Genomic DNA, 27851 nt, shown 5'->3' with positions numbered 1-27851 from the left:
AATCACACTGATTACAGATTATTTATATTTTCTTTACAGAAAATTCTAACTACAGTTCTAATCAATATAAATCAAACCCAGTCAGTACTAAAACTCTGAATCACTGATTTATATCAAAATATAGAGTTTTCTTGCATTTTTAAGATGGATTTCGGAAAGTATGTCAATATATTACATTCACAAATCTGTCTCCAGCGCTCGCTGCAGTGGGTCACAGTTAATGATTCATTTGGCTCTCTGTGAATCATTCAGCCGGACACGAACACACCCAGGATATTTATAACTGCACCCAAAAACCTGGAAACACTCGAACAGAAAGCTCTTATTTACATCAGCCTCACTCAGCAATGAACACAGGCTGCAAATACATTTATCAAGTCCTAATGCTCTTCATGATTTTTCCTTTAGAATATTATATAATAAGGTCAATTTGTACTTTTAGCAGTGTGGGCAGTGTGCCAAGTCCTGCTGGAAAATGAAATCCGCATCTCCATAAAAGTTGTCAGCAGCAGAGAGAAGCTGTAAGATATGAAGTGCTGTAAGATTTTGAGGGAAAACAAAACTGCACTGACTTTAGACTTGATAATAAAACACAGTGGATCAACACCAGCAGATGACAGACATGTCTCTCCAAACCATCACTGATCATCAGTAAATTTTACATTTCATTTAAAGTAAATGAAGGGATCAGAGTCTGGAGGAAGAGTGGAGAGACACACAGTCCAAACTGCTCGAGGTCTAGTGTGAAGTTTCCACCAATCAGTGATGGTTTGGAGAGTCATGTCTGTCATCTGCTGGTGTTGATCCACTGTGTTTTATTATCAAGTCTAAAATCAGTGCAGTTTTGTTTTCCCACAAAATCTTACAGCACTTCATTCTTCTTCCCTCTGCTACTGACAACTTTTATGGAGATGTGGATTTCATTTTTCAGCAGGACTTGGCACACTGCCCACACTGACAAAAGTACAGATTGGTCTTATTATATAATATTCTTTTTTTTGAGACACTGATTCTTGGGTTTTCATTGGCTGTAAGCCATAACCATCAACAATAAAACATGAACGTTTAAAATAGATCACTCTGTGTTTAATACATCTATATAATAAATGAGTTTCACATTTGAACTGAATTACTGAAATAAAGGAGCTTTTCAATGATATTCTATTTTTTTACTATGGGGTTAAAAGGTTTGGTATAGGTTTTTTATTGCCTCAATCCCACTTTTATGTATTATATATTATGAATTCTCACATATTACTGACTTTCCTGGAGATTCCTGAGTTCACCTATGTCCTCTTATTTCCTGGGAGTCATGGAACCCCTCAGTGGAAGCTCCGCCTCCACCCAGCTGTTCGCATTTGCCATCATTTTCTCCCAGATTTCCACCTCCTCATTCACCGAGTCCATCCAGTCCACCTTCTTCCCATAACTCTGACCTAAAGGAGAACAGAGCAGAGAACAACTGTCAGCAGTGTGCAACCAAATCCTGAAAATACCGTCTTAAAACTGTTTTTACCTACATAGTAAATGAATAGTGAAGTGATCTATCAGATTATGAAGGAACACATAAGGAATCATGTAGTAACTTAAAAACAGTGTTAAACAAACCAAAATACTCTGTGAAGAAGCTTTAAGATACTCTTATCTCTTGCTCTTCCTTTCCTTGGGCGGTCCTGATGAGTGCCAGTTTCATCATTATAATATTTGTGATGGTCTTTGTCCTGACTGCACTTGAGGATACTTTCAATTTTCTTGAAATTCTTCTTTTCAGATTGCCTGACCTTTATTTCTTTATTTAAAATCCAGCAGAGACGTGCAAAAAAACTGATCATCTAACAAGAGGTGCTACTTTGAAGAATCTAAAATATAAAACATATTCTGGTTTGTTTAACACGTTTAAGTTTACTAAATGATTCCATTTGTTTTTCTTTAGTCTGGATGACTTCAGTATTAATCTACTATTAAAAACCTAAAAAAAAAAAACTAGAACAAAACACTCAATTTAAGGATTGTACAAACTTTTGACTGGAAATGTACTGTAAATATTAACTAATTAGTCAAAATTAATATTTTAATACACTATAATAATTGTTCTAAAATGTTAACTAGTTATGGTCAGATATTATTTTTCATTGTTTAATTTGATAGATGTTCTTCACATTTTATACAATATTTTCTAAGTACAAAAGTATTTGCTTGTTTGCTTCTGAACAAATGTGAACTTGAGTGACATCCCATTCTTAATCCATAGGATTTAATACAATATTCACCCACACTTTATGGCTGTAACAGCTTCAGTTTATTAGGGAAGGCTTTACACCAAGTTTAGGGGTGTGTTTATGGGAAAACTGACTGTGTTGGCTGTGGAATATTTGCTGATTTGCCACAGACAGTAGGTACAGATCCCTCCCTCCGGTGAAGTCTGCTGGCTAATCCTGCTGTATACTGTCTGAGCGAATACTTTTGGCAATAATGGCAACATACTGTAGATGTATAAGAGAGAGAATCGTCTTATCACATGCCACAAAGACTCGGATAAGGGCGTAGCAGCTACCTGAGCCGAGGCTGAGGCGAACTCCTCCGAGGAACTGGTTGGAGAGTTTGTTGTTGTCCCAGACGGTGAGTTCACAGCAGGCCTCGCGCACCTCGTCCGGCCTGAAGCCGTCGTACACCATGGTGTGATTATACACCGGATTCAGAGACTTCTTCACCACACGCGTCTTCTGACGACTCTTCTTACTGGTGTCCGGCAGCATGTAACTGATACACACACAGACAGACAGACAGACACACGTATATAAACATTTCATTTAACAATCTAGAACCATGATAAAATCTAGAACATAATAAATAATAATAATAATATTAAAAATATCTTTATAATAGCAACCTTCTAGAGCACTTGTCTCAGTTTCTAAAAAAACTGTAGAACATGCAGACTAATAATCAGATCAAATAATCTTGATGAGAACCTCAGTCAGTACACAGCAGGATTAGCCAGCAGACTTCACCTGAGGGAGGGATCTGTACCGTCCATGGGAAGTCAGCAGATACATCGGGGCAAATTATGCCCCGTCTCACCCAGTCTGAAGGGTGTTTGTACAAACTGGTAAAATTTCTGGATCTCTGAACGCTGTGGGAGAACGGAGGTGTGCTATTCATCAAAGGTAAGAACTTTTTATTATGTTTTACTACAACAAAAGTCAATTTTACACCAGAGTTCTCCTTTAACTGTGATAAAACCACAAAACTCATTATTTGAAAGTTCTTACATCTCCCTCATCTGTTGACAGATGAGACAGAAGGTACAGATCCCTCCCTCAGACAAAGTCTGCTGGCCAATTCTGTTGTGTACTGACTAAGGTTCTCAACAAGAACTGATCTAGTGGGTGGGGCTCTGGTGGGGGTTGACGGTGAGGTTTCTTTATTGTGATGTCACAATAAGCTCGTTCACAGAAAACTGTGAATGGATTTTTTTGTGGTTTGAGTGTTTATAGGGGCAGTCGAGACCCAACTGGTAAAAGTTTAATAACAATAATTTATATAATGAAGTTCTAGTAAAAATAATATCAATACATTTATAAATTAATAAATGCAACTAAATCAATAATATTATTAATAAAGCAGGTCCCATTAAACGTTGACACTAGTTTAAGCTCTACTGTCCGGTTTGACCCAGTAATTCATTATCTGACACACAATGCCATTCTATTCAGATAGCTCTGAATAAAGTGTAAACTGCTGCTGAATAGAGTGATTCAGAGGGTAAACACAGGCAGTGTGGACACGAGCCCTTTAAACAAACAGCTGGAGCATTCCTGTACCCGTCACAACTCTGATAAACAACCCGCTAAAAACACTCAAACACTAACTCAAACCACAGAACCTCAGGTTCCTTTATTACAGTACCAAAAAAGGTCCAATCTGCATTCTACTGAAGATACACACTAAAATATTTTACACTTTTACTCAGTGATAAAATTCCTGCATCCGGACTGCAACTGAAAAAACAGGAGGATCAGTGAGTTTTTAGGCTCGTTTTCTCGGTCACATGACATCACTAGTAATTCAGTAGCTCCTCCATTTCCACTCGCTGTTGTGTTTTTTACATGGATCTCCATGAAAACGCGCGTCCAAAGTGTACAATATTTACTATGTGCAGCAGTGGAAAAAAAAATCCTATTTTATTAAACGTGAGGAGACGAAACTCAGAGATGTGGATCCGTACAGGATTAAAATTACCAGAGGAGCACGAAAAGAGTTCAGAGAAAAACAGCAGATAATTCAGCCTGTAATTTTTTATCTCAGAGGACGTCTGAGAAAAAAAACATGTACATGATCGTTCTGGATGGGAATAAAATCACAGAGGAATCAATAATAAAGGAGAAAATTACCCCAGAACCCCCTGAGAAACTAATCCCGTTCAGATAGGGCTTAACACACACTCACCACTTCACGAACGAGTCCACCCCCGGGGGTCTGAGGCGATGGAGCTGCCGAGCTTCTCTCAGCCAGATGTGGATCTCTCCGGTACCGAGCTTAGAACCTCCTACAGTTACAGCACAATTACTGTACATTATATATTTAGAGGTGTGAAGTAAAGAAGAACAAGTTCTGTATTATCTTACGTTAATTTTTACTTTAATAATAACCAATTACAACAATTACTTACTAAATTACTCCCCAATTTAGCACAGCCAATTACCCAACCCACTCACTAGAACTCCCCCTTACACTAGTAATGCCCCAACACACCAGGATGGAGAAGACTAGCACATGCCTCCTCCGATACATATGAAGTCAGCCACCGTTTCTTTTCGAGCTGCTGCTGATGCACTCGGAAGAAAGTGCAGCGACTCGGTTCCGATACATCAGCTCACAGACGCCCTGTGTTGTGAACATCACCGTAGGAGTGATGTGGGGAGAGAGCGCCATCTACCCACTCGGAGGGAGCAGGGCCAATTGTGCTCCCTCTGAGCGCCGGCAGCTTGATGACAAAGCTGCATGAGCTGGGGTTCGAACCTGCGACCTCCCACTCATAGTGGCAGCGCTTTAGACTGCTGGACCACTCGGCGCCCCTCTGATTGGTTCCTCTTTAAATACCTCTGGGCTCTGGGGGAACGTATTTCAGGGAGACGCACAGCAGCCCGTGGTTTTCCTGCGCCTCCGGATTATCAGCCGTCTGTAACGAATAGAAATGTATTTACTACAAATCAAATTTGTAGAAAGAGTGAAGGAACATTAATTAGTATTGGGCTAAAAAACCAATCAGGGACTTAATGACTGTAGAAAACACAGATTGCATTCTGAAATTCTAGAAATGAAGCCAAAACTGCAAACCGTAAATTAGTTATATTTGCAACCAGAGTCTGTGAAGTACCAGAGACCAGAGGTGCAGCCAGATTCCATTTTTCATTGGTTAGACCTGCTCTTTCCACCAGAGCTTAGATCGGGCCCAAAAAATCCAGCCCAAGCCCGACCCGACCCAGCCCATTTTTTTAAAAAACATTTTCAGGCTGTTTGAATGAGTGAAATCTGTTCAGAACAATGCTAATTAACATTGCAACACTGAAGAAGCATAGACCAGTTATTTAAGAACAATGTTTATTAGGAACCGACCTCCCCGTCTACTCTAATATAATTAACAATGTTTTACAATATAAAACACTTTCTGAATAAAATATTTTTTTTCAAGCATATAGCCAGTTTGATTTGTTACTTTACGATATTGTGATTATCACGCCAAAGCTTTATATAAAACAAAAACAGCATTAAAAAACAGCAATTAAAAACAGGAAAGTGGTGGGAAATTTTGGCCCAACCCCCGAGTTCAGGTCGGGTTCGGGCAGAGAATCTAAGCTCTACTTTACACAGACCAATCATTTGTCTCAGACTGCCTTCATTGAGTTCACAGTGCAGCCTAAAAAAACAGAAGCAGAGCAGATATCAATCACCTAATTTCCAAGTGTAGCTCCGCCTTCTTATGATAATATAGCATAATACGTTAAAAAAAAAACTGATTACTGGGGAAAAATAAAAATTTGGTAATTGTTGGAATTGTTGGGACACTGGAGATGGAGAAGAAGAATTTAGTTAGAGGAGAAAAACTAGATGAAAAATGTCATTGAAAAAACAATTGTGGATGGGCGGAGCTACCTTTGGTTGGTTCCCTTTTGAGAGACGCTGTGTTGTTGTTACTTTTTTTTTTTTTACAGTCAACAGCAAAATCAGAGAAACTGATTCAGAAACTGAAGTGCTCTCTTAAGGTTTTATAGAGCTGTATATCGGCGCTGTCCAATGAAAAACAAGTATCTCCATTTTTGTCGATTTTTGTTTTCTACACAATTTGAACAAACTAAGTTACTAAGTGGAGAGCACCACTTACTTAGTATATTTATTTGTCTGTACCTGACTTCACAGACTGCTACGTTGTGCTGTGCACATGCTCTGTAATCCTCCATCCAGCTGGGTTAGCTAATGTTAACTACTTTATTTCAGTGGGGAATGTTTTAGCTAATGTTAGCTAGGTTTGCTAATGTTAACTACTTTATTTCAGTGGGGAATGTTTTAGCTAATGTTAGCTAGGTTTGCTAATGTTAACTACTTTATTTCAGTGGGGAATGTTTTAGCTAATGTTAGCTAGGTTTGCTAATGTTAACTACTTTATTTCAGTGGGGAATGTTTTAGCTAATGTTAGCTAGGTTTGCTAATGTTAACTACTTTAATTCAGTGGGGAATGTTTTAGCTAATGTTAGCTAGGTTAGCTAATGTTAACTACTTTATTTCAGTGGGGAATGTTTTAGCTAATGTTAGCTAGGTTAGCTAATGTTAACTACTTTAATTCAGTGGGGAATGTTTTAGCTAATGTTAGCTAGGTTAGCTAATGTTAACTACTTTATTTCAGTTGTGAACGTTTTAGCTAATGTTAGCTAGGTTAGCTAATGTTAACTTCTTTAATTCAGTTGTGAATGTTTTAGCTAATGTTAGCTAGGTTAGCTAATGTTAAATAATTTATTTCAGTTGGGAACGTTTTAGCTAACGTTAGCTAGGTCACCTAATGTTAACTTCTTTATTTCAGTGGGGAATGTTTTAGCTAATGTTAGCTAGGTTTGCTAATGTTAACTACTTTATTTCAGTGGGGAATGTTTTAGCTAATGTTAGCTAGGTTAGCTAATGTTAACTTCTTTAATTCAGTTGTGAATGTTTTAGCTAATGTTAGCTAGGTTAGCTAATGTTAACTACTTTAATTCAGTTGTGAATGTTTTAGCTAATGTTAGCTAGGTTGGGTAATGTTAACTACTTTATTTCAGTGGGGAATGTTTTAGCTAATGTTAGCTAGGTTAGCTAATGTTAAATAATTTATTTCAGTTGGGAACGTTTTAGCTAACGTTAGCTAGGTTAGCTAATGTTAACTACTTTATTTCAGTGGGGAATGTTTTAGCTAACTTTAGCTATTAAAATCATATTTATTTAGCTGCCACTTGTGATCTAATGTAGGCTGCTTTTACAAAGCTCTAGCCAGCTAAGCTAAAGCTAGCTAATTTAGCTTAGCTTTAAGGCTTTCATTGCTCTCTGTACAATAATAGGTAGGCTAGGGTGAAAGCAGGCTCTGTGTTTGGTGTGTGTGTATGTGTGTGTGTGTAAGTGTGTGTGTGTAAGTGTGTGTGTGTTACCTTTGGCTACCTAACTGAAACAATCCCCACTGAAAAAAAGTAGCTAACATTAGCTAACCTAGCTAGCAACATCATTTCTCTGTGGAACATATGCCAGTTTAAACTATAGCTTGCTAGCTACCATTATCTGGTGCTCACCACTTAGTATGTGATACTCACCACTTAGTATTTGGTGCTCACCACTTCTTATGTAAAAAAATAAAATAAAAATACACCACGTCCCTTCAGGGGCTCCGTACAAACCAACTGTCTCCTACACTGTGTCAAAATATTCTAATGAATAAATCAATAGGAATTCTCCAAAATAATCTGAAATAAACTTTTTTTATATTGACTTTCACTGAAAGATTTTTTTTCTCCTGTAAAGCTGCCGTTTTAGAGATACCTGTTTTTCATTGGACAGCGACGATATATATATTTTTTTGACCACATTTCTATTCTTGATTATTTCCACACCTTGGGCTGGAGGTTGTACCAGGTGAGAGACTCGTGGCCCCAGTCCCACGTCCTCAGATTGATCTCCACCTGACCCAGAAACACGTTTCTGCCCAGAGAGTCGTTGTGCCACACAGACAAGTTCAGAGTCTTTCCGGGCAATTCTTCACGCTTCACTTTGTACTGTGAGCAGAATTACAGAGAAAAAGAAGAAGAGAAAATTACTCTCACACATAAAAAAACCCACTCTGGACTTCTGCATCTGAATATTATTAATGATTAATGTAATTATAATTCAATTACAACAACTATAACATGCAAGACTACACTGCGCAAAAATATAAATCCAACACTTTTTACTGCAAAAAAATCCATTTACAAAAACAAGACAAAATATATGTATATTGTTACGTACATGCTTAAATTAAGCAAAACAATCTGCCAATGAGGGGATCACATTTTTCTTGCTAAAATCCATTTTTTCTTGTTGTTTGTAAAATACAATAGGTCTCTCTGTGTTATATAATCATACTAGTTAAAGAAAAGCTTCAGAAATACGAGTTGTTAAGTGAAGTTTAAGGGTTAACTTTATCTAGCACTCAGTGCTGTATCTTTACACTGCAAAAAATCCATTGGCAAAAACTAGACAACATATATGCAAATTAAGACAAACATATGTGTATTAAGCAAAAAAAATCTGCCAATGGGGTAAGCACAATTTTCTTAGTAAGATTTCTTCCAAAAATCAATGACAAAGTCTCAAAATGAGTGAAGTAACACCTAAATCAAGCAAAAAAGTACAAGAATCAGAATAACTTGATTGCTGCTTGATTGTGCTTATTTTTAGTTCGAATTACTTAAAATAAGGTACAAATTCTAAGTAAGAATGATTAAGATAACTATCACTAAAATAAGCAAAATAATCAAACACTTACACAATGCTTAGTAAGATTAAAAGTCTTATCAGAGAAGAAAATAAGAATTATTGCCTTAAATTTAGAAAAATTCACTTCGTTTTTTGCAGTGTATAACTAAGGCTGTATCTCTGAAAACATTTTAAGTTTTAGGTTTTAGAGCTGTAAAATAGAGTGTGGGAGGGAAGGCAGCAGGTAGGGGTTCTCTGCTTCTGTGATGTTAGCCAATTAGAGATTATATGTTTGCATGTATGAATATTCATGAGCAAGAGTTGAAATCCTGTCTTTCTTCAAAGACCACTAATTCAGTGAATTAAAGCAGGGCTAAATAGAAACCTTGAGCACCTGAGCAATTTTTTTTTTTTTTTTACAAAAAACAGCTTACATGATATTCATTCATACTAGAGACACAACTAGACATTTAAAAATAGATGAAAAATGATGGAATGAGACCTTTAAAATAAGCAATAATTACAGGTAATCAAGCCTCAAAATGAGTGAATCAGACTTGAATCAAACCAAAAAATCCTTTATTGTGTCGCTTAAATCTCTATATAAGAATCAGAATAATTTGACTAGTGATTCCTAAAATAAATAAAATAATCTTGCACTTAAACAATGCTTAGTAAGACAACAATTCTGAATTCTAAGTGCTAGTGTTAGTTTATTAAGCAGTGCTTTCACTCCACATTCTGAAGGTTTTTAGTCTGAATAAAGTACTGAATCTATAATGCAGGAGACTGGCCTTCACCAGTTTACTCCTAAAACCCCTCAGCAGGTGAGCAGAGTAAATAAAACAGAAGGAAATAAACAGAAAAATCAGATAAAATGAACCCGTGTCTGAACTCAGGGTGAGATGCTGGATGCTGCTGAATTCTGGTACATTCTTAACCCTGGTTCTAAACCCTCACAGCAGGATATCTGACAGGATATCAGGTGGTGTGGAGGACGTGAAGAACAGTAGACGAGACCCTCACCCTCAGAGCCTCCACATACACCGGGTTCACTGTACGCTTCTTTATAGACGTCTTCCTCTTGCTCCTCTTGTCTGGATAGAGGTAGGTCTTCACATACCTGATAAAAGAACAAAGTTAATTTATTATACTGTGGAAACACACTTCTAGCAGCTGATTATTAACCAATAACAGCCCAGAACGTTTTCACAATCTAAGCTCAATTACTCATTGAATTACTCATTGAAAACAATGGAATTGTCCTCCTGGAATGTTCCCGTTCCATCAGAGAAGAAGAAAACTGATCCACTGATGGAATAACCTGGTGTTCAGTATTCAGGTGATCAGCTGACCTCATTCTTTAAGCGAAGAAAACTGATCTATTGATGGAATAACCTGGTGTTCAGTATTCAGGTGATCAGCTGACCTCATTCTTTAAGCGGAGAAAACTGATCAACTGATGGAATAACCTGGTATTCAGGTGATCAGCTGACCTCATTCTTTAAGCGAAGAAAACTGATCAACTGATGGGATAATCTGGTGTTCAGTATTCAGGTGATCAGCTGACCTCGTTATTTGGGCTCATAACGCTGCTAAACCTAGACCTGACCAATCGCAACAATCCTAGATCATCATAGCTCCGCCCCCTCAGGCTACTTGTACAGTAGCACTGGGCATGATGGGTAATCACTTCTTCTTCGAGCCTCCTCTTTTTTACCCTCCTGATGCTCCATCACTCTGGAACAATTTTAATCATCAGATCTTCACATGATCTTCTTATTCTATTCCACCAGAGTAGGACTGTCACAATAATCGCAATATCGATTTATCATACAATAAATGAACATGACCTCAATAATTGTGTTTATTTGTATGTTTGTTCACATATATAACCAAAAACAGTATTTTAGCCAGTGAGACTCCATAAACACAGTGTGGACTAAAAAGTAGGTGAAGAAATAAGTGTATAAAATTCCCAAACTAATTATAATAAATTATTTATTCAAAATTTGTTGCCTTTAAAAAGTGTATAATTGCTTTTTTTGTTATCATAATATCAGTTGCATTCAATAGTCTTAAAATTAGACTTAGTCTAAAAATATCGTGTATCGCAATATGTTCTCGAACAATACATATCGCCCACAAAAAAATCTTATCATGACAGGCCTACTGCAGAGTCTGATCTTTACCTATCTCTATAGTAAACTGAAGCTTTTTTTGCTGGTTATTCTCACTGATAATTTTCACTTTTCTTAAAGGTACACAGCTGTATAATCCCTTTAATCCCTTCAGTTCTCTTCACTGTATTGTGAGTGTGAGTGTGGTAAAGCTCTTACTTTCACTATTAACCAACATATCCCTGAGGTCTAGTTTTTTGCTTGTTAATCGCTGGATTTTATTTAGATCACATTTCTTCCTGGAAGATGATGTTCCCACACTATCTGTCCACTATTAAAAATAAAGCATTGGACAGTTTTAACCTGATTTTAGTAATTTCAGCTATAATCTCCTGAGAAATGTTTTTTTCTGCATTATTGATGCATATTGCCTATAATTTGACTCTTCTGTAACCGATGATTCTTCAGACCTTTTCCACGACCACAGGATTCAGGAAGAGTATTTCCACCTAGTTGTTTAACACATGAGAAGCTACTCCCTGCATCAGTTAGGAATAAATAACTTTTAATAATTGCAGCTGAAAGATTATAATCACCCATACAGTAATTATTATCCAATACAAGTAATATTATCCAATATCTGCTTAGTTAAATCCTTTTTTATTAACCAGGCAGTGTATAAAACTCTAGAATAACATAAATAACAATTTAACAGCATCAGTCTGGAGCAGAGTGGAAATGCCAGCAGCACTGGGGAAGTGTTCTAGGCTTTAGCTGAGGACGACGTATACCAGACACTATGTGAACTCACGGGTCAGTGCGCTGTTTGCGTGGGTTAGCGATGGCCAGGTCCTGGCACTGCTCCACCATAATCACCAGTTCTCCCAGAGGACTGTACATCAGAGCGAACTCCACAGAGCCCTGAACCGTCACATTACCAAAATCCCCCGCATCACTGTACACACTCAGCAGACTGCCCGTACGCTACAGACACACAGCACAGACAATATTACAATAAACTATATATCACAGTAATATTACTACTAACACTGTAAACACAGGACACAATCACTCATAAAACAGGTGATAACCTCACAAAATAAAGCAGAAGAAGAAGAATACGAAAAAAGAAGAATACAAAGAAGACGACGAAGATTTAGTTACTTAATGACCATTAACAACATCTACTGCACTTCTCCGTTTACAGATATATCTTTACCTTGTATTGTAAGTTTTTTATAGCCTTATATATTTTCTATTCTTCTTTGTTTTAATTTAAGTTGAAATATGTTTCTTATTATATTGTGTTGTTGCTGCTGGATGCCTAAATTTCCGTTGGGATAAATAAAGTATCTATCTATCTATCTATCTATCTATCTATCTATCTATCTATCTATCTATCTATCTATCTATCTAAGAAGATAAAGACAGAAGAAAAAGATGAAGAAGACGAACACGCAGAAGTATATGAAGAAGACAAACATGACAAAGAAGAAGAATACAGAGAAGATGAATATGAATACGAAAAATAAGAAGAATAGGGGAAAAAAAAGAATAAGAAAAAACATGAAGACAAAGAAAAATAAGGCGAAGAAGAAGAAGAAAAATACAAAGAATACGAATATGAAAAATAACAATAAGAAAGACAGGAAGACGAGCAAAAAAAAGGCGAACAAGAAGACGAAGAACATCACTATGGTATTCCAGGTGGTTGCTAGGTGTTGTCAACTACACACTAAATAAGTGCTACAGTTTGGAACCAGGTAATTACTAAGGCAGGCCTTCCTATGTCGTTGCTTGGTGCTTGCTGTGGTGTTGCTAGGTGGTTGCTATGGTGTTGCAGTTTTGTTAGCGGGTCGTTATGATGTTTCAAACTGGTTGCTAGCTGACTGCTACAGTGTTGATAAGTGGGTACTAGATGGGTGCTTAGATGACAGCTTTTCACATCTTGGACATAATTTTCTCAGTCAGCTTTATAAGGTAGAGTCACCTGGAATTCAGGCTTTCAGTTAACAGCTGTGCTGAACTCATCAAGAGTTAATTACTTGAATTTCTTGTCTCTTAATAAAGTGTTTGAGAGCATCAGTTAAAGTAAAGTAGTGAAGAGGTAGAGTTACAGGTATACAGAGAATAGTGAATATTTGAGTAATGATCTAATCCAGGGGTGCCAAAACTTTTTTGTTGGGCATCCTCTCCGCTTTTAGACTCTTTGGCCCGATTTTCTGCGATATAAATGAGCACTCTCTCCGCTTTTAGACTCTTTGGCCCGATTTTCTGCGTTAGAAATGCGCACCCTCTCCGCTTTTAGACTCTTTGGCCCGATTTTCTGCGTTAGAAATGCGCACCCTCTCTGCTTTTAGACTCTTTGGCCTGTTTTTCTGCGCTAGGAATGCACACTCTCTCAGCTTTTAGACTCTTTGGCCCGTTTTTCTGCGCTTGAAATGCGCACTCTCTCTGCTTTTAGACTCTTTGGCCCGTTTTTCTGCGCTTGAAATGCGCACTCTCTCCGCTTTTAGACTCTTTGGCCCGTTTTTCTGTGCTTGAAATGCGCACTCTCTCTGCTTTTAGACTCTTTGGCCCGTTTTTCTGCGCTAGAAATGCGCACTCTCTCCGCTTTTAGACTCTTTGGCCCATTTTTCTGCGCTAGAAATGCGCACCCTCTCCGCTTTTAGACTCTTTGGCTCCGTTTTTCTGCGCTAGAAATGCGCACTCTCTCCGCTTTTAGACTCTTTGGCCCGTTTCTGACACCTAGCGTTCAAACTTTGAATCTCACATTATAAAAACCTGATTAACAGCGGGCCAACTTTCATTCTATTTCTAAAATATCTTGCGGGCCGCTCCACAAAGGGAAACGGGCCGCAAATGACCCGCGGGCCGTAGTATGGACACCCCTGATCTAATCCATATAATAAGAAGAAAGAACTACTCAACTAAATGAAGGAGAGCCTCAGAAACCACAAGATTTGGTCTGTTAAACACTTTTAAGTAACTGCATGATTCCTTATGTGTTTCTTCATAGTCTGGAAAACGTCAGTAGGCTGCTGGTCACGGATGTCCTGCCTTAGAACTTACAGAACTTAAAGGATCTGCAGCTACTGGAGGCCAGACGGGTCAGAGCTGCTTTAGCTTCACCTCAGGAACGTTTTTCTGTATAATCCTACAGGTTGAGCTCACCTCTGTGACGGAGAGCTCGCTCGCAGTAAAGCCTCTCCTGCCGGAGAGATCAGAGCCGTAGCTGGACACGGAGCTGCTGTCATCCTCTGAGTCCACTCCTTCATCCTGTGGGATTAGAGGAACAAAGAGCAGCCGCTCAATCAGAAGCTGTGATTATTCCTGAAGAACGAGCAGCAGGGCTTTGATCGGGGGCGCGGCCTGGGGGCGAGGCATCGGGGTGAGGTGCTGAGAGTGAGAGTGTGATATATATATATATATATATATATATATATATATATATATATATATATACGCAGAGGAAAGAGATGAATGCAGGCTGACCTCCCAGGTGTCCAGCACAAAGGTGGGTGGAGCAGGTGTTCCTGCAGGTGCTGCCGGGGCAGGCGTCCCGATTTTCTCACCTGTGAAAGAAAACAGGAGATACTAATGACAGGAATTCTGATTTAAGGTGAAAAGCTTGAACGCGGGCTGGTAATCCGACGCTGGGCGTGTCAATTTAGGCCTGTTCTAAAATATCCATAAAACGTCAGAGGAGATAAAAACATGAAAAAACAAGAAACGAGACACCAGAGAGGTATGTAAGAGTGTGAAATGTGATATATCAGGTATAAAACAAACAATACACAGCTATATACAGGTAAAGAGAGAGAGAGAAAAGGTCCAGCTCCTGTCCAATGACTTTTCCTCTCTCCCACAGAAGCTATATATAAAGTTATATATATATAAGTATTACTATAGTATCCACCTCCTGAGAAGTTACTGATGCAGCAAAACAGAATTTTCAAATCAATAGTCCAGCACTATAAAGCGCTGCCACTTTGATGAGAAAATTGCTCTCGCCATCAGCTGCCGGAGCCCCGAGAGAGCACAATCGTCCTTGCTCTCTCCCTTGCTGGGTGGGTAGAGTAGATGGCGCTCTTTCTTTCCCCTCATCACTCTCATCTCTTGGGTGATGTGGATCAGCACAAGGCTGCATCTGTGAGCTGTTGTATCAGAACTGAGTCGCTGCGCTTCCCTCCGAGCGTTATGCTCCGCTGTGATGCTACTCTGTAATGCTAGAGCATCAGCAGCAGTTCAAAAAGAGGCGGAGTCTGACTTCACATTTTAAAGTTCAAATTTAAAAAATGATTAAAAAAAAATGTGAGGGGTTGTTTGGGAGGGGCACTGGGTGATGTATGGGTTTTGGGGCAGGGCAAGAGTGAGAGCTGATTGGCGCCAGAGTTCGGCAGTTGAGTTGCACCAGCAGCAGTGTGCCTCTGATAGCAGTGAGACGCAGATGATTGGACGTCAGCAGGGTGGGGGCGGTATTATTGATTGACTGATTTGCATATTGTGATGATGTGTCCATATACTTTGGTATGCGGACACATCATGCTCACTTATAGCACAGTTGAACCTGAGAGGCGCTACAGAGGTGGAAATTACTACAATAAAAGCGTTTTTTAAAACTTAGGAATTTTTTATTTTTATTTTAGGCAGATCTGGTATGTTTTCTAGGGCTGGCCCGAATAGCGTTTTTTGAGCTCCGGATATTCGGCACTGATTCGAAGCGAATATTCGAATATTCGTTTTTAAAAAAAGAGGTAAAAAAATAAATTAAAAAAAGCAAATCACGGCCCCTTTAATCCACTGAAAAATGTTCAATTTGCTCTGACCGACGAGACATATTCACCCCGGATTTTTGGTGTTTTTATCCCCCATATTTTTGTGTTTTCACCCCATATTTTTTCTGTGTTTTTAGCCCAGATTTCTTTGTGTTTTCATCCCGGAATTTCTGCTGCCCCACACCGCGGCTTATCCGCTGCGTAAGCAGGCTAGGAGGCTGCTGCTGCACGGTTTCTCCGCTGCGCAAGCCAGCCCAGTAAATTGCTGTTTGTGTTTTCACACTTAGGCTATTTGCTTAAAAAAAACAAACAAAAAAACGTTTGTTCAGGAAGTATTTTATATTCTTAAACATTGTTAATTATATTAGAGGACAGTCATTGTAAACTGTACTTGGTCTATTTCGGTTAAAGGATTGTGCAGGGCATATTACTGATTTTGTATTTTTGCACTTGGGCTATAAGCTCAATATTAAATATTTCGTTTGCTTAGAAATTATTTTATATTTTTAAACCATTTTAAATTATATTAGATAAGAGGAAATTCGTTCAGACATCATTTTTGTAGGCCAGGCTTTTGTAACCGATTTAGCCCCTACTGTTGCCACATTACCCCTTACGTTTTATTATATAAATCAGTTTCGAAGAGCCTGCATTTTTTTTTATCATGTATAATAGAGGCCTGCGCGAGACTGATTTTTAAACCCACTCTTCCACGCTCCCGCGTTTCTGTCTCGTTACCGCTCCGCAAAAAAATTGCTTCTTTTAATCCCGCGCCCGCCCGCCACATACACATTTCTGCCGCTCCCGCCCCACGTTCCTAATATAAATTAAATAAACTACATTTAATGCTTCAAATTTACTTATATATTTATTAAAACAGCAGCGCTGAATAGTGCGGTCCTGTTCCTTACCCCAGTCCAAACACCATTGGTGTGTGCGTGTGTGTGTCGGTCCATCCTGCGCGTTGAGAGTTTTCTTTAGGTTTTTTTTTTTTTTACAATTATTACAGTTTTCTTAACTATTTATTAATTTGCTCCCGCATCGTCTGGATTAAACTCCCGCTCCAGCCAATAACAGTTCAGTTCTGTCCCGCGCGCAAGATATTCTGACGGGACCCGCGAAAACAGAAGTGGTTAGAGTGAGGTGGAACTCTGGAAAGGAGAAAAAAAACGAATATCCGAATACCAAAATTAAAAACCGAATACCTACTCAACGAACGAATATCCGAATACCCGAATATTCGGGTCCAGCCCTAATGTTTTCAAAAGGATATTACTTCAAAGGAACACAATATGGTTTAGGGTTGTCAGAAGTGCCTCTTAAAACAATGAACATGTTGCCCAAAGCAAATTAAACTTTAAACAGTGCAAAACATCATTATTCTGTTATTGTACATCAAATCTATTCAAATCTAATCATTAAAATCACTTACTTTCTTTATGTGTTGGTGTCTCAGATGGTAGAATCACGATGGAGGGAATCAGATCTACAGATCGTTCCTGCTGCTTTGGATCTTGGATGGAAACGTGTTTAGTGGTTGGGGATTTTGCCTTCAGGGCTCGAGCGTATACACCCGCCAGAATATAACTCTCTCTCCTGAGCTCTTCTCCAGGGGCATCGCTTTCAATCACTCTTTCATTCGCTTCCAATATGCCGTCGTTTTTATCCTTTATTTTCTCTGACACGACTATTCTATCTATTTCTTCTAATTCCAACGTTTTCCCTTTAGCACTTTCCTTTTCCTTCAATTCCACATCAAAATCTTTCTTCTTTTCTGTTTGAGGAGCTGCATTTTCAATCACTATCTCTGTTTCAATTGTTTCTGTCTCAATCTTTACGAGTTCCTCCGCTCTGATTGGCCTATTAAGCTCTAAACTAGCAAGTTCTGGGTTTTGATTTCCAGGAATTCCAGAGATGCTGGGATTCTCCTCCACATCCAGCTCATCCATCCTCGTCGGAGACGTTCTTTTAAAATCTGAAATTATGATTTCTCCCCCAGCGATTTTCTCTTTGGTCTCCAGAACAGTGTTGCTCTGAGGTTCACGCTTTTTCATCATCTCCACCGAGGAAACAGTGAAGAGCTTAGGGGAGCTTTCCTGTTCCCGGTCCCTTTCCTGTTCCCGTTCCCTCTGAGATCCCCTGATTAATTCAGGATCCCTCTTTAAATCTCGGTCCACATCTTTCCCAAATCCAGAACTCTCCTTAATCTCCTCCACTTCAGTTCTGGTAACTTCTCTAGAGATTATTAGCTCAGCTTGGCCGGATTTGACCTCTGGCCCAGTGCTAATGAGGTCAGCGCTGCTTCTGGGCAGATTTGATTGATCGCTGCTTGATTTGTTATCCCGAGTTTCAGTGAAGGATGTTATCTCCAGCGTTTCGACAGGCGTGTTTAGATCAGGGCGCTCAGGTTTAATCTCCAGCGCTGCTGATTCTGCTGCATTAGCCTCCAGAGTGATCTTCAACCAGTTCTCCTCAAACGATCGGTCTTTCTGCAGAGCTGGAGGGAGGGATACCTTTCGCCTGGGCTCTGTACTGGTTTCTGGTGTTTTGGCACTAGCTAGAGCGCTAGTTTTGGCACTTGTTGGAGCTGTGGTGCTAGTTATTGTGCTGATTGTGAAGTTTCTGGATGTGGGACTAGTTGGAGCATTTGGTGTGCTAGCTGTTGCACTAATTGTGGTGTTTGTTGATGTGGGGCTAGCTGTAGTGCTAGCTTTGGTACTAATTGAAGCATTTGTGCTAGTTTTTGCGCCAACTATAGGGTCTGCTGACATGAAGCTAGCTGTTGTGCTAGTTTTGTCGCTTATTGTGATGTTTGTGGATGTGGGGCTAGCTGTTGTGCTAGTTTTAGCATTAGCTGGAGCACTTGTGCTAGTCATTGCGTTAATTGTGAAGTTTCTGGATGTGGGACTAGCTGTAGTGTTAGCTTTGGGACTAACTGGATCACTTGTGCTAGTAACTGCACCGCTAATTGTGGTGTTTGTTGATGTGGGGCTAGCTGTTGTGCTAGTTTTGTCACTAAATGTGGTGTTGGTTGATGTGGGGCTAGTTGTAATGCCAATTTTGGGACTAACTGGAGCGCTTGTGCTAGTTATTGCACTAATTGTGAAGTTCCTGGATGTGGGGCTAGCTGTTGTGCTAGTTGTGGGAATAACTGGAACATTTGTGCTTGTTGTTGCACCGCTAATTGTGGTGTTTGTTGATATGGGGCTAGCTGTAGTGCTTGTTTTAGCACTAATTGGAGCACTTGTGCTAGTTGTTGTGCCAATTATAGGGTTTGGTGACATGGGACTAGCTGTTGTACTAGTTTTGTTGCTAATTGTGGTGTTTGTTGATGTGGGATTAGCTGTTGTGCTAGTTTTCTCACTAACTAAGGCACTGGCGCTAGTCATTGGGTTTATTGTAAAGTTTCTGGATGTGGGACTAGCTGTTGTGCTAGTCGTTGCGCCGCTAATTGTGAAGTCTGTTGTTGTTGGGCTAGCTGTTGTGCTAGTTTTCTTATTAATTAAGGCACTAATTGGGTTGATTGTAAAGTATTTTGATGTAGGGCTTCCCGTTGTGCTCGTATTGGTGCTAGTTGTCATGCTATCTGTTTCAGAATCGCTAGTCGTGGCGCTCGCTGATAGGCTTGTTGTATCGATAGACTCTTTTTGATAGGCTCTTTTAAACTCGGGCTGCAGCCCAGGCTCAAGATTTCTAGAGCGGATTAGAATAATCTCCTCCTGAGGCTTTTCTCTGGCTTTTCCTGGTGATTGGTTTTGGATGAGAAAATTCTTGGCTGGATTTTGAGTAGCTGTGGTATCTGCAATTTTAAAAACAGCAGTTATGGACTGGTTATGGAAGGTTAAATGTGTAATATGAGACAAATATGAAACTTGTTTAGCTACTGTGCATTTGTTTGAAAAGGAAAAAAAAAACAGTGTGGCCGTAGCCAGAACATTTTTTCACCATTAAAGGACCATTAATGATTTATTTTTTCTAGTAACTCATATCTTGATCAAGATCCATCACAAAGTAGTTATAATAATCTAAAGGTAATCTGTGTCGGCTTTATTGTCTAAAAACCTGCCCACAGCCGTTCCCTCAGTCCCAGGTCCACACCCCGGGTTGCCAGGTATAGAACACAACAGCGCGTAGTTTGCTGAAGCCATGCAAACAGGGGAACTGGCTATTTTTCTGCTAAAACAGGTAATCACTGAGCTTTAGTAAGGTTTGCTAACCATAGCTGGGTAATTTATCACCACCACTACCATAATAGAGACGGGTTCATGAGTCTCATGTAAAGAAAGGAATGGCTGGAGCAGAAAACTACCTGGTGTTTGGACATTTCACTCATTGACTCGTATTTAATACTGATTGTTCCTTTAAATGTAATGTATTAAATATATTTTATCTTGTTAAAAGTATTAACAAAGTACAAATTAAAATATGTATTGAACTCGACCAGCATATATATATATATCCTCCTGCGACTCAGACTTTTACATTTTTAATTTCTCTTAAATTTGTCATTAATAGGACCTAACAAGTATGTTAAACTGTTTTTGTACAGGAACATTTTTCTAAAAACTTTTCAAAAAACAATGTCCACATATGGAGACAGTAATTAATTTGATCTTTTTTAAAATATTCTTGCCATTTGGGATCAGAAGGGCCCATTAACAGCCCAAAAACTAAATTTTAGATAAGTTAATAAACTATTTTCAAACATAAAATTGGATGAGATTATTATCTGGCCCATGTTTTTTGTCAGGCCTGGCTGTAGAAACTTTTGACTGGGATTCCTGCCCTTGTATTCAATCAATTGAGTTTAATGTTGTCATTGGACACTAGATGGTACAGGTAGTGTTTTCATATAAGGTCAAAGGTCAAGGTTTTAATAAGTGCAGTATCATGGTGCAGAGAAGCTGAAATGTTATGTCCCCTTATGAGGACGCAAGGTCTCAAGAGGATATATATATATATATATATATATATATATTTATCTGAACCTCACCTTCTTCCAGCACGATATCTTCATCTTCATATTCCCTGGATACCTGCAAGAAAAATAGAGAAATCAATATCAGCTCTATCAACACTAACAACATTTATACAGACATCTCATCACGTGCAGATAACCAGGACAAAGATGAAATATGACAAACCTGGACTCCCAGCGCCGGGTGGATCGATCTGGGGTCAGCTGACACTCTGAAATAATACAATAATAAGCATTGGCATTTACAATAAATCAATACTTGGCTCAGTATTAGAACTGTATTTTATTCCTGTAGGAAAAAAATGCAAAGGCTGCTGGATTCTAACATTACTGCAATGCCATACACCACCTGAGCCTCATTTTCCAGCAGGACTTGGCACACTGCCCACACTGTCAAAAGTACCAGCTGGTCTTATTATATAATATTATAATTTTCTGAGACAGTGATTTTCATTGGCTGTAAGCCATAATCGTTTAAATCAACAATAAAAGAAATACATGTTTAAAATAGATCACTCTGTGTTTAATACATCTATATAATATATGAGTTTCACATTTTCAACTGAATTACTGAAATAAAGTAACTTTTCAATGATATTCTAATATTTTATTTTTGATGCACTAGTATAATAGTATTTGTATTTTGTACCTTTACCATAAAATGGTTTACCATATCCTCAACATTACAGAACACTGCATGCTACAAACTATTTGTACTGTTTATATATATATATATATATATATATATATATATATATATTTTTTTTTTTTTATTACTATGATTTTTAAGTTTTTCTGCCTTACCACAACTGTATAACACACACCAAAGAATCACCAGAGAGCTGGATATATATATATATATATATATATATATATATATATATATATATATATATATATATATATATATATATATATATATATAGCTATATATAGCCTATATATAAGCATGTATATATATAAGCATATATATAAGCTTGTTTCTCCAAATGAAAAATTTAAGTGAAACCAAATTAAAGGTCAAACTATTTTTGAACCATTTCTTTGTCATCTGACATCTTGTAGATTTTTAGTAGGGAAAAAAATATTAAAATCAAAAATCTGATTTTAGTGAAAAAAATCTTAGGCCATATCACCCAGCGCTACTTATTATTTATATTTAAATGGGTATATTAAATTCTGATCATAATGTTTAATATCCCAGCAGACTTAATGACAAAGCACAATATTGTTCAGTCTAAATTATACACTCTTTTCATTTTACACTAGAACATTATAATAAAATGAGTTATAATAATCTAGTTTTATACTCAGTGTTAATCCCTCATCAGTATCAGGTGTAAATCTTATTACAGATTTAAGATTAGTGTCTGTAAGGCTGCAGAGTTTCTGTGTAAACAGTAACACACCCTGCAGCACCGTGCCCAGTGTTTACAGTGGGTGGTGCTTTGTGATATTTCAGTGTTTGGGTCGTTGTGTAAGTTTTACCCTGCAGTTAAATAAGCTAAAATATCAGGACTTACTCTGAGCTCTTCTTCTCCTTCTCTACATCTCTCTCCTCCAGCACTGCGTTCAGGAAGGGCAGGGGTTTATGGCCTAAAGGAGAACAGAAAACACTCTGGATGAAACTGGAGACAGAACGCCTGCTATACACAACAACCGACTACATGTAGGACACATCGCCACTGCCAGCCTTAAGTCATTTTAGAGCATTTCTATTGGTCCATTAATAAAAAAAAATACACATCATATTAAATTAAAATATTAAAAAGAGTCAGTGTAACATTTAGCAATTCAATTGTCTGACAATTTAGAGCTAAATTTGAAAATAGAAAATTGAGGGTAAAACTGCTTTTTTATTTTAGTATTTGGTGTAGTATAAAAGAAATGGGTTTTCATCAATTCTATTTTTTTTTTTTTTACCTTGCACCTCCCATTTCAGAATTTCAATTTTCAGATTTTTTCCATATTGTAACAAAATTAAGTTGCATTATACAGTTTTTTTTTACAAGATGCAAAAACGGAAAAAAAAAATGAAAAACTAAAGAACTAAAAAAATCTTGTAAAATCTTTTAAAACAGGAAATAATTAAGTTTTATACCCGATTTTCTACGTTCAAATTTAGCCTGAAACAGTAAAAAAATTTAACCAATAGAGCAGGGATGTTTGTGGCCATTTGCGGCCCGTTTCCTTTTTTGGAGCGGCCCGCAAGGTATTTTAGAAATAGAATGAAAGTTGGCCCGCTGTTAATCAGGTTTTTATAATGTGAGATTCAAAGTTTGAACGCTAGGTATCAGAAACAGGCCAAAGAGTCTAAAAGCGCAGAGGGTGCGCATTTCTAGCGCAGAAAAACGGGCCAAAGAGTCTAAGAGCGGAGAGAGTATGCATTTCTAGCGCAAGAAACGGGCCAAAGAGTCTAAAAGTGGAGAGAGTGCGCATTTCTAGTGCAGAAAAACGGGCCAAAGAGTCTAAAAGCGGAGAGGGTGCGCATTTCTAGCGCAGAAAAACGGGCAAAAGAGTCTAAAAGCGGAGAGAGTGCGCATTTCTAGCGCAGAAAAACGGCCAAAGAGTCTAAAAGCGGAGAGAGTGCGCATTTCTAGCGCAGAAAAACGGCCAAAGAGTCTAAAAGCGGAGAGAGTGCGCATTTCTAGCGCAAGAAACGGGGCAAAGAATCTGAAAGTTGCCGTAATTAAGGAGTTTTATATTAAGAGACATCATGAAATTAAACATCAATTTGATAAATCTTAGTTTACACAACACTGTCAAAGATAAAGATAGTAAGTCAAGTAAAATGGTGTGTAAATGAAATAATCAGGATAAATGTATTATTTAAAGTGGTATATTTCATTATTTGTTTTATTACAGAGTCTGTGGCCCGTGACTTCAAATATATTTCTCCTTCTGGCCCCCAACAAAAAAAGTTTGGACACTCCTGCGATAGACGATATGCTGACCTACACAAGTAAGTGTGAATGATATTGCCCAGTATTTTAGGGTATTTTTTTGAAAGTAACATTCTTAGCAATATGAAAAACACTGACAAATATTGAATTAATATTAAATACAATACAAATTAAATACAAATGATTTAATTTCACAAAAAATGTTACTGCAACAAAATAAATGATAAAAATGTATACATTATAAAAGTTTTGAACCTTTAGTAGAACAAAAAGAACTGTAAAATTGTGTCTAGATTCTATAGAGTAGTTACTTCCCTAACTCAACTTAAGAGCCTGTATCAAAATATATGTATTACTTTTGTTGTTTAAAAAAATGGCAAATATATCACACGAAATTGACTATTAGTGACAGTGACAAAAAAAATCTCATTGGATTTAAGACTGTTATTCACCATACACCCTGACATGCCAAAAGTCATGAGACAGAACATATTATACCCATAACAGTCCCATGACTTTTGGCATGTCCAATAGAAGCTAAATAAGGCAGGCTGTACTGAGCTGTGGGGTATATTGGTGAGGTCACCATTATTACCCTCCCACTGCACTGCACTCTCCACTGTGGGTGGTAACATTAACTTTTTATGACGTATCCCTGATACACATATAAGATAACACCTCCCAACATATACAGGTGTGGGTGTTTCCAATCCGTCCCCTTGGGCAGAACTTCTTGATCATTTTACTTAATGGCATTTTTTTTGGCATGTCAGTGTATTTGAGAGAATCTCTAAATTAGAATATGATTAAAAAGTTACTTTATTTCAGTAATTCAGTTGAAAATGTGAAAACAGAGTGATTTATTTTTTAAGTGTTTATTTCTTTTATTGTTGATTGAATGATTATAGCTTACAGTCAATGAAAACCCAAAAATCAGTATCTCAGAAAATTACAATATTGTGCCAAATCCTGCTGGAAAATGAAATCCGCATCTCCATAAATGTGATTGTTAAGTTGTTTTTAAGGATAAATAAGGTACCTGCTGACTTCTTCCACCTCATAGAAGACCGGACCACCGCTGATATAGCCGGCTGCCGTCCGTATCGCTTTGACCTGAGGTCATCAAACCACTCCCCCGACAACACCTTCAGCTCCTTGGGGTCTGGCACTGACGTCCTCAACCTACTGAAGTGAAGAAGCATAAAGCTGGATTAACTGCAGGACTCTTACCTGCTATTTTCCATTTTCTTCTCAAATTACCCAACCCACTTATTAGAACTCCCTCTATCACTAGTGATGCCCCAACAAACCAGAAGGGTGAGGACTAGCACATGCCTTCTCCGATACATGTGATGTCAGACTCCGCCTCTTTCTGCTGAGTAGCATCACAGCACTAACGCTCAGAGGAAAGCGCAGCGACTAGGTTCTGATACATTAGCTCACAGACGCAGTCTTGTGCTGATCCACATCACCCTAGGAGTGATGAGGGGAAAGAAAGTTCCCGTGTGCTGTTTACATAACTACTTACATAATCAGAAAAAACTGCAGTGTACCGATTACAACCGGTCATAATGTTCTGACTGCATAGATAAAATAACAACCACCAATTAGGGGGGTGTTATATCGCATCGTATGTGATAATATCACCAAAACGATATTATACCCTGAATTATTGTGCCATATCACCCACCCCTAATCATCACATCAGGGTGGTACTTTTTTGCCGTTTTTAACAAAAGAAAAATTCATACTGTTCTCATTTCCCATTATATATCTACTAGAGACTATAGATTATATCTGTCCAGTATCATTTATTTTACTTTAATCCTGGATATATGGAGATATTTGGAGTGCATTATTATTAGTACCATGATATTCTGGACCATTGACTTCTGTTACAAATCTGATAAAATATATATTTTTAAATCTTAGTTAGACATGTCATATTGCATGCAATAATACAATTCAAATTTTTTTTTAAATGCAGTGTTTTGTCATATCGTCAAAAGTATCGTTATCGTGAGAATACCGTGAAATATCGTGATATTATTTTAGAGCCATATCGCCCACCCCTACCACCAATCCTGTAGTTTCTCTAAAAGCAGGTCTGAAACACACTCTGCACACTGTAACCTGCTGCAGGTGAGGTAATGAGTGTGCAGGTGTGTGTTTGGGGTTTAGACAGGGTGTGTCCTCACTCTGTATAACACACACTGCTCTGAATTCATTTATTTTTATGATTATGGATCTGTATTCAGAGGCACAGAGATGAGATTATGAATTAAAATCACTGCAGAACTGGAGTTTATTAAAATCCCCAATCCAGCACCCGACTTTATCCACCCAAATGCAGAGAGAACACATTCCAGAGATATTAAGCAGCTTATTAAACTTTTCATTAAAGTTTCATTAAATGCTTTACCAGTAGTAGGTAAGCAACTGTGCTTTTCCCATAATGATCTGTAGTATAATTTTCTGAGTGAGAATATAGTTATACAGTACCAGTTAAATTATTCATAGTAAATTAATAGTGAAGTGATCCACATTATGAAGGAACACATAAGGAATCATGTCATAACTTAAAAACAGTGTTAAACAAACCAAAATACTCTGTGAAGAACCACTTAGATACTCTTATCTGGTTGGCTGTTAACAGCCATGATGAGTGCCAGTTCCATCATAACATTTTTTCTTTACTTAGTTGAGTAGTTCTTGTTTCTCACAATCTGGATTAGAACATTACTCAAATATTCTCTATTCACTGTATACCTGTAACTCTACCTCTTCACTACTTTACTTTACTTGAACTCTTGATGAGTTCAGCACAGCTGTTAACTGAAAGCCTGAATTCCAGGTGACTCTAACTCACAAAGCTGATTTGAATATAAAATATAAAACATATTCTATATAAAACAAATATAAAACATGTTTTTTCTTCATAGTTTGAATGACTTTAGTATTAATCCACACTGCAGAACATTTTAAAATTGTTTAAAAAATTTTAATTTAAGGTGCGTCCTGAAAATTAAAATATAATTAAAAAGTTACTTTGTTTCAGTCATTCAGTTCAATATGTTAATATTCTATATAAAACTAAAGAGTCTTAGAAAATTAGAATATTATATTATATAAGACCAATTGGTATTTTTGTCAGTGTGCCAAGTCCTGCTGGAAAATGAAATCCACATCTCTATAAAAGTTGTCAGTAGCAGAGGGAAGCTGTAAGATATGAAGTGCTGTAAGATTTTGTGGGAAAACAAAACTGCACTGACTTTAGACTTGATAATAAAACACAGTGGATCAACACCAGCAGATGACATGTCTCTCCAAACCATCACTGATTGGTGGAAACTTCACACTAGACCTCGAGCAGTTTGGACTGTGTGTCTCTCCACTCTTCCTCCAGACTCTGCTCCCTTCATTTACTTTAAATGAAATGTAAAATTTACTGATGATCAATGATGGTTTGGAGAGACATGTCATCTGCTGGTGTTGATCCACTGTGTTTTATTATCAAGTCTAAAGTCAGTGCAGTTTTGTTTTCCCACAAAATCTTACAGCACTTCCTGCTTCTTCCCTCTGCTAAGAAAAACGTTTATGGAGATGCGGATTTCATTTTCCAGCAGGATTTGGCACACTGCCCACACTACCAAAAGTACCAACTGGTCTTATTATATAATACTCTAATTTTCTGATACACTGATTTTGGGGTTTTCATTGGCTGTAAGCCATAATCATTCTTTTTTTTGGGTGATTTTAGGGTAAATCAGATTGTTATGTAAATGAGTGTAAGACAGTAGATCAGGGCAGATGGTCCTACCTGACTCGACCCAGTTCCAGCCTCTTCAGGTCCTCATCTCTCAGCAGAACCTGCCGGATCACTGTCTCCTCCTCCGGGGAGAGGAAGCTCAGGTCCAGAAACAGAGTAGCATCTTTAAACGAGTTCATCCCTCAGTCTGAACCAGAACCTTATCTAGAACCTCCTCCAGAAACTTCTCCAGAACTTCAGCAGATCTTCCTCTCACACTCCTAAACACTCACATCTAACTAACTAACTCACAAACACACACACCTCCACCCTCCACTCTCTCCTCTACAC

General features: G+C 38.0%; 1 protein-coding gene across 1 annotated transcript; it reads right to left on the bottom strand.

The window, feature by feature from the left end:
- Nucleotides 1-566: 566 nt before the first annotated feature.
- si:ch211-266g18.6 (synaptotagmin-like protein 2) lies at nt 567-27851 on the bottom strand. Its single transcript, XM_022673297.2, has 15 exons — nt 27573-27851; nt 24792-24937; nt 22373-22445; nt 21016-21061; nt 20865-20907; nt 17304-19670; nt 14589-14668; nt 14268-14372; nt 11905-12077; nt 10000-10096; nt 8130-8291; nt 5104-5182; nt 4450-4549; nt 2555-2760; nt 567-1436 (listed from the first exon to the last, which is right to left on the bottom strand). The coding sequence occupies exons 1-15, from the start codon at nt 27698-27700 to the stop codon at nt 1297-1299; spliced, it is 3945 nt and encodes a 1314-aa protein (XP_022529018.2). The 5' UTR covers nt 27701-27851; the 3' UTR covers nt 567-1296.

Source organism: Astyanax mexicanus, chromosome 14 (genome assembly GCF_023375975.1).
Source record: "Astyanax mexicanus isolate ESR-SI-001 chromosome 14, AstMex3_surface, whole genome shotgun sequence".
Taxonomy (NCBI): domain Eukaryota; kingdom Metazoa; phylum Chordata; class Actinopteri; order Characiformes; family Acestrorhamphidae; genus Astyanax; species Astyanax mexicanus.
This window is presented reverse-complemented; position numbering and strand designations above follow the sequence as displayed.

What these genes read in the sequence shown, in the direction of transcription:
- si:ch211-266g18.6 (XM_022673297.2), bottom strand. Translation starts at nt 27,700, where the DNA reads ATGAACTCGTTTAAAGATGCTACTCTGTTTCTGGACCTGAGCTTCCTC. An exon ending in CTGGAACTGGGTCGAGTCAG is followed by an intron (nt 24,938 to 27,572) that starts GTAGGACCATCT and finishes TCTTCACTTCAG; the next exon opens with TAGGTTGAGGACGTCAGTGC. An exon ending in GGTACAACCTCCAGCCCAAG is followed by an intron (nt 5,183 to 8,129) that starts GTGTGGAAATAA and finishes TATTCGTTACAG; the next exon opens with ACGGCTGATAATCCGGAGGC.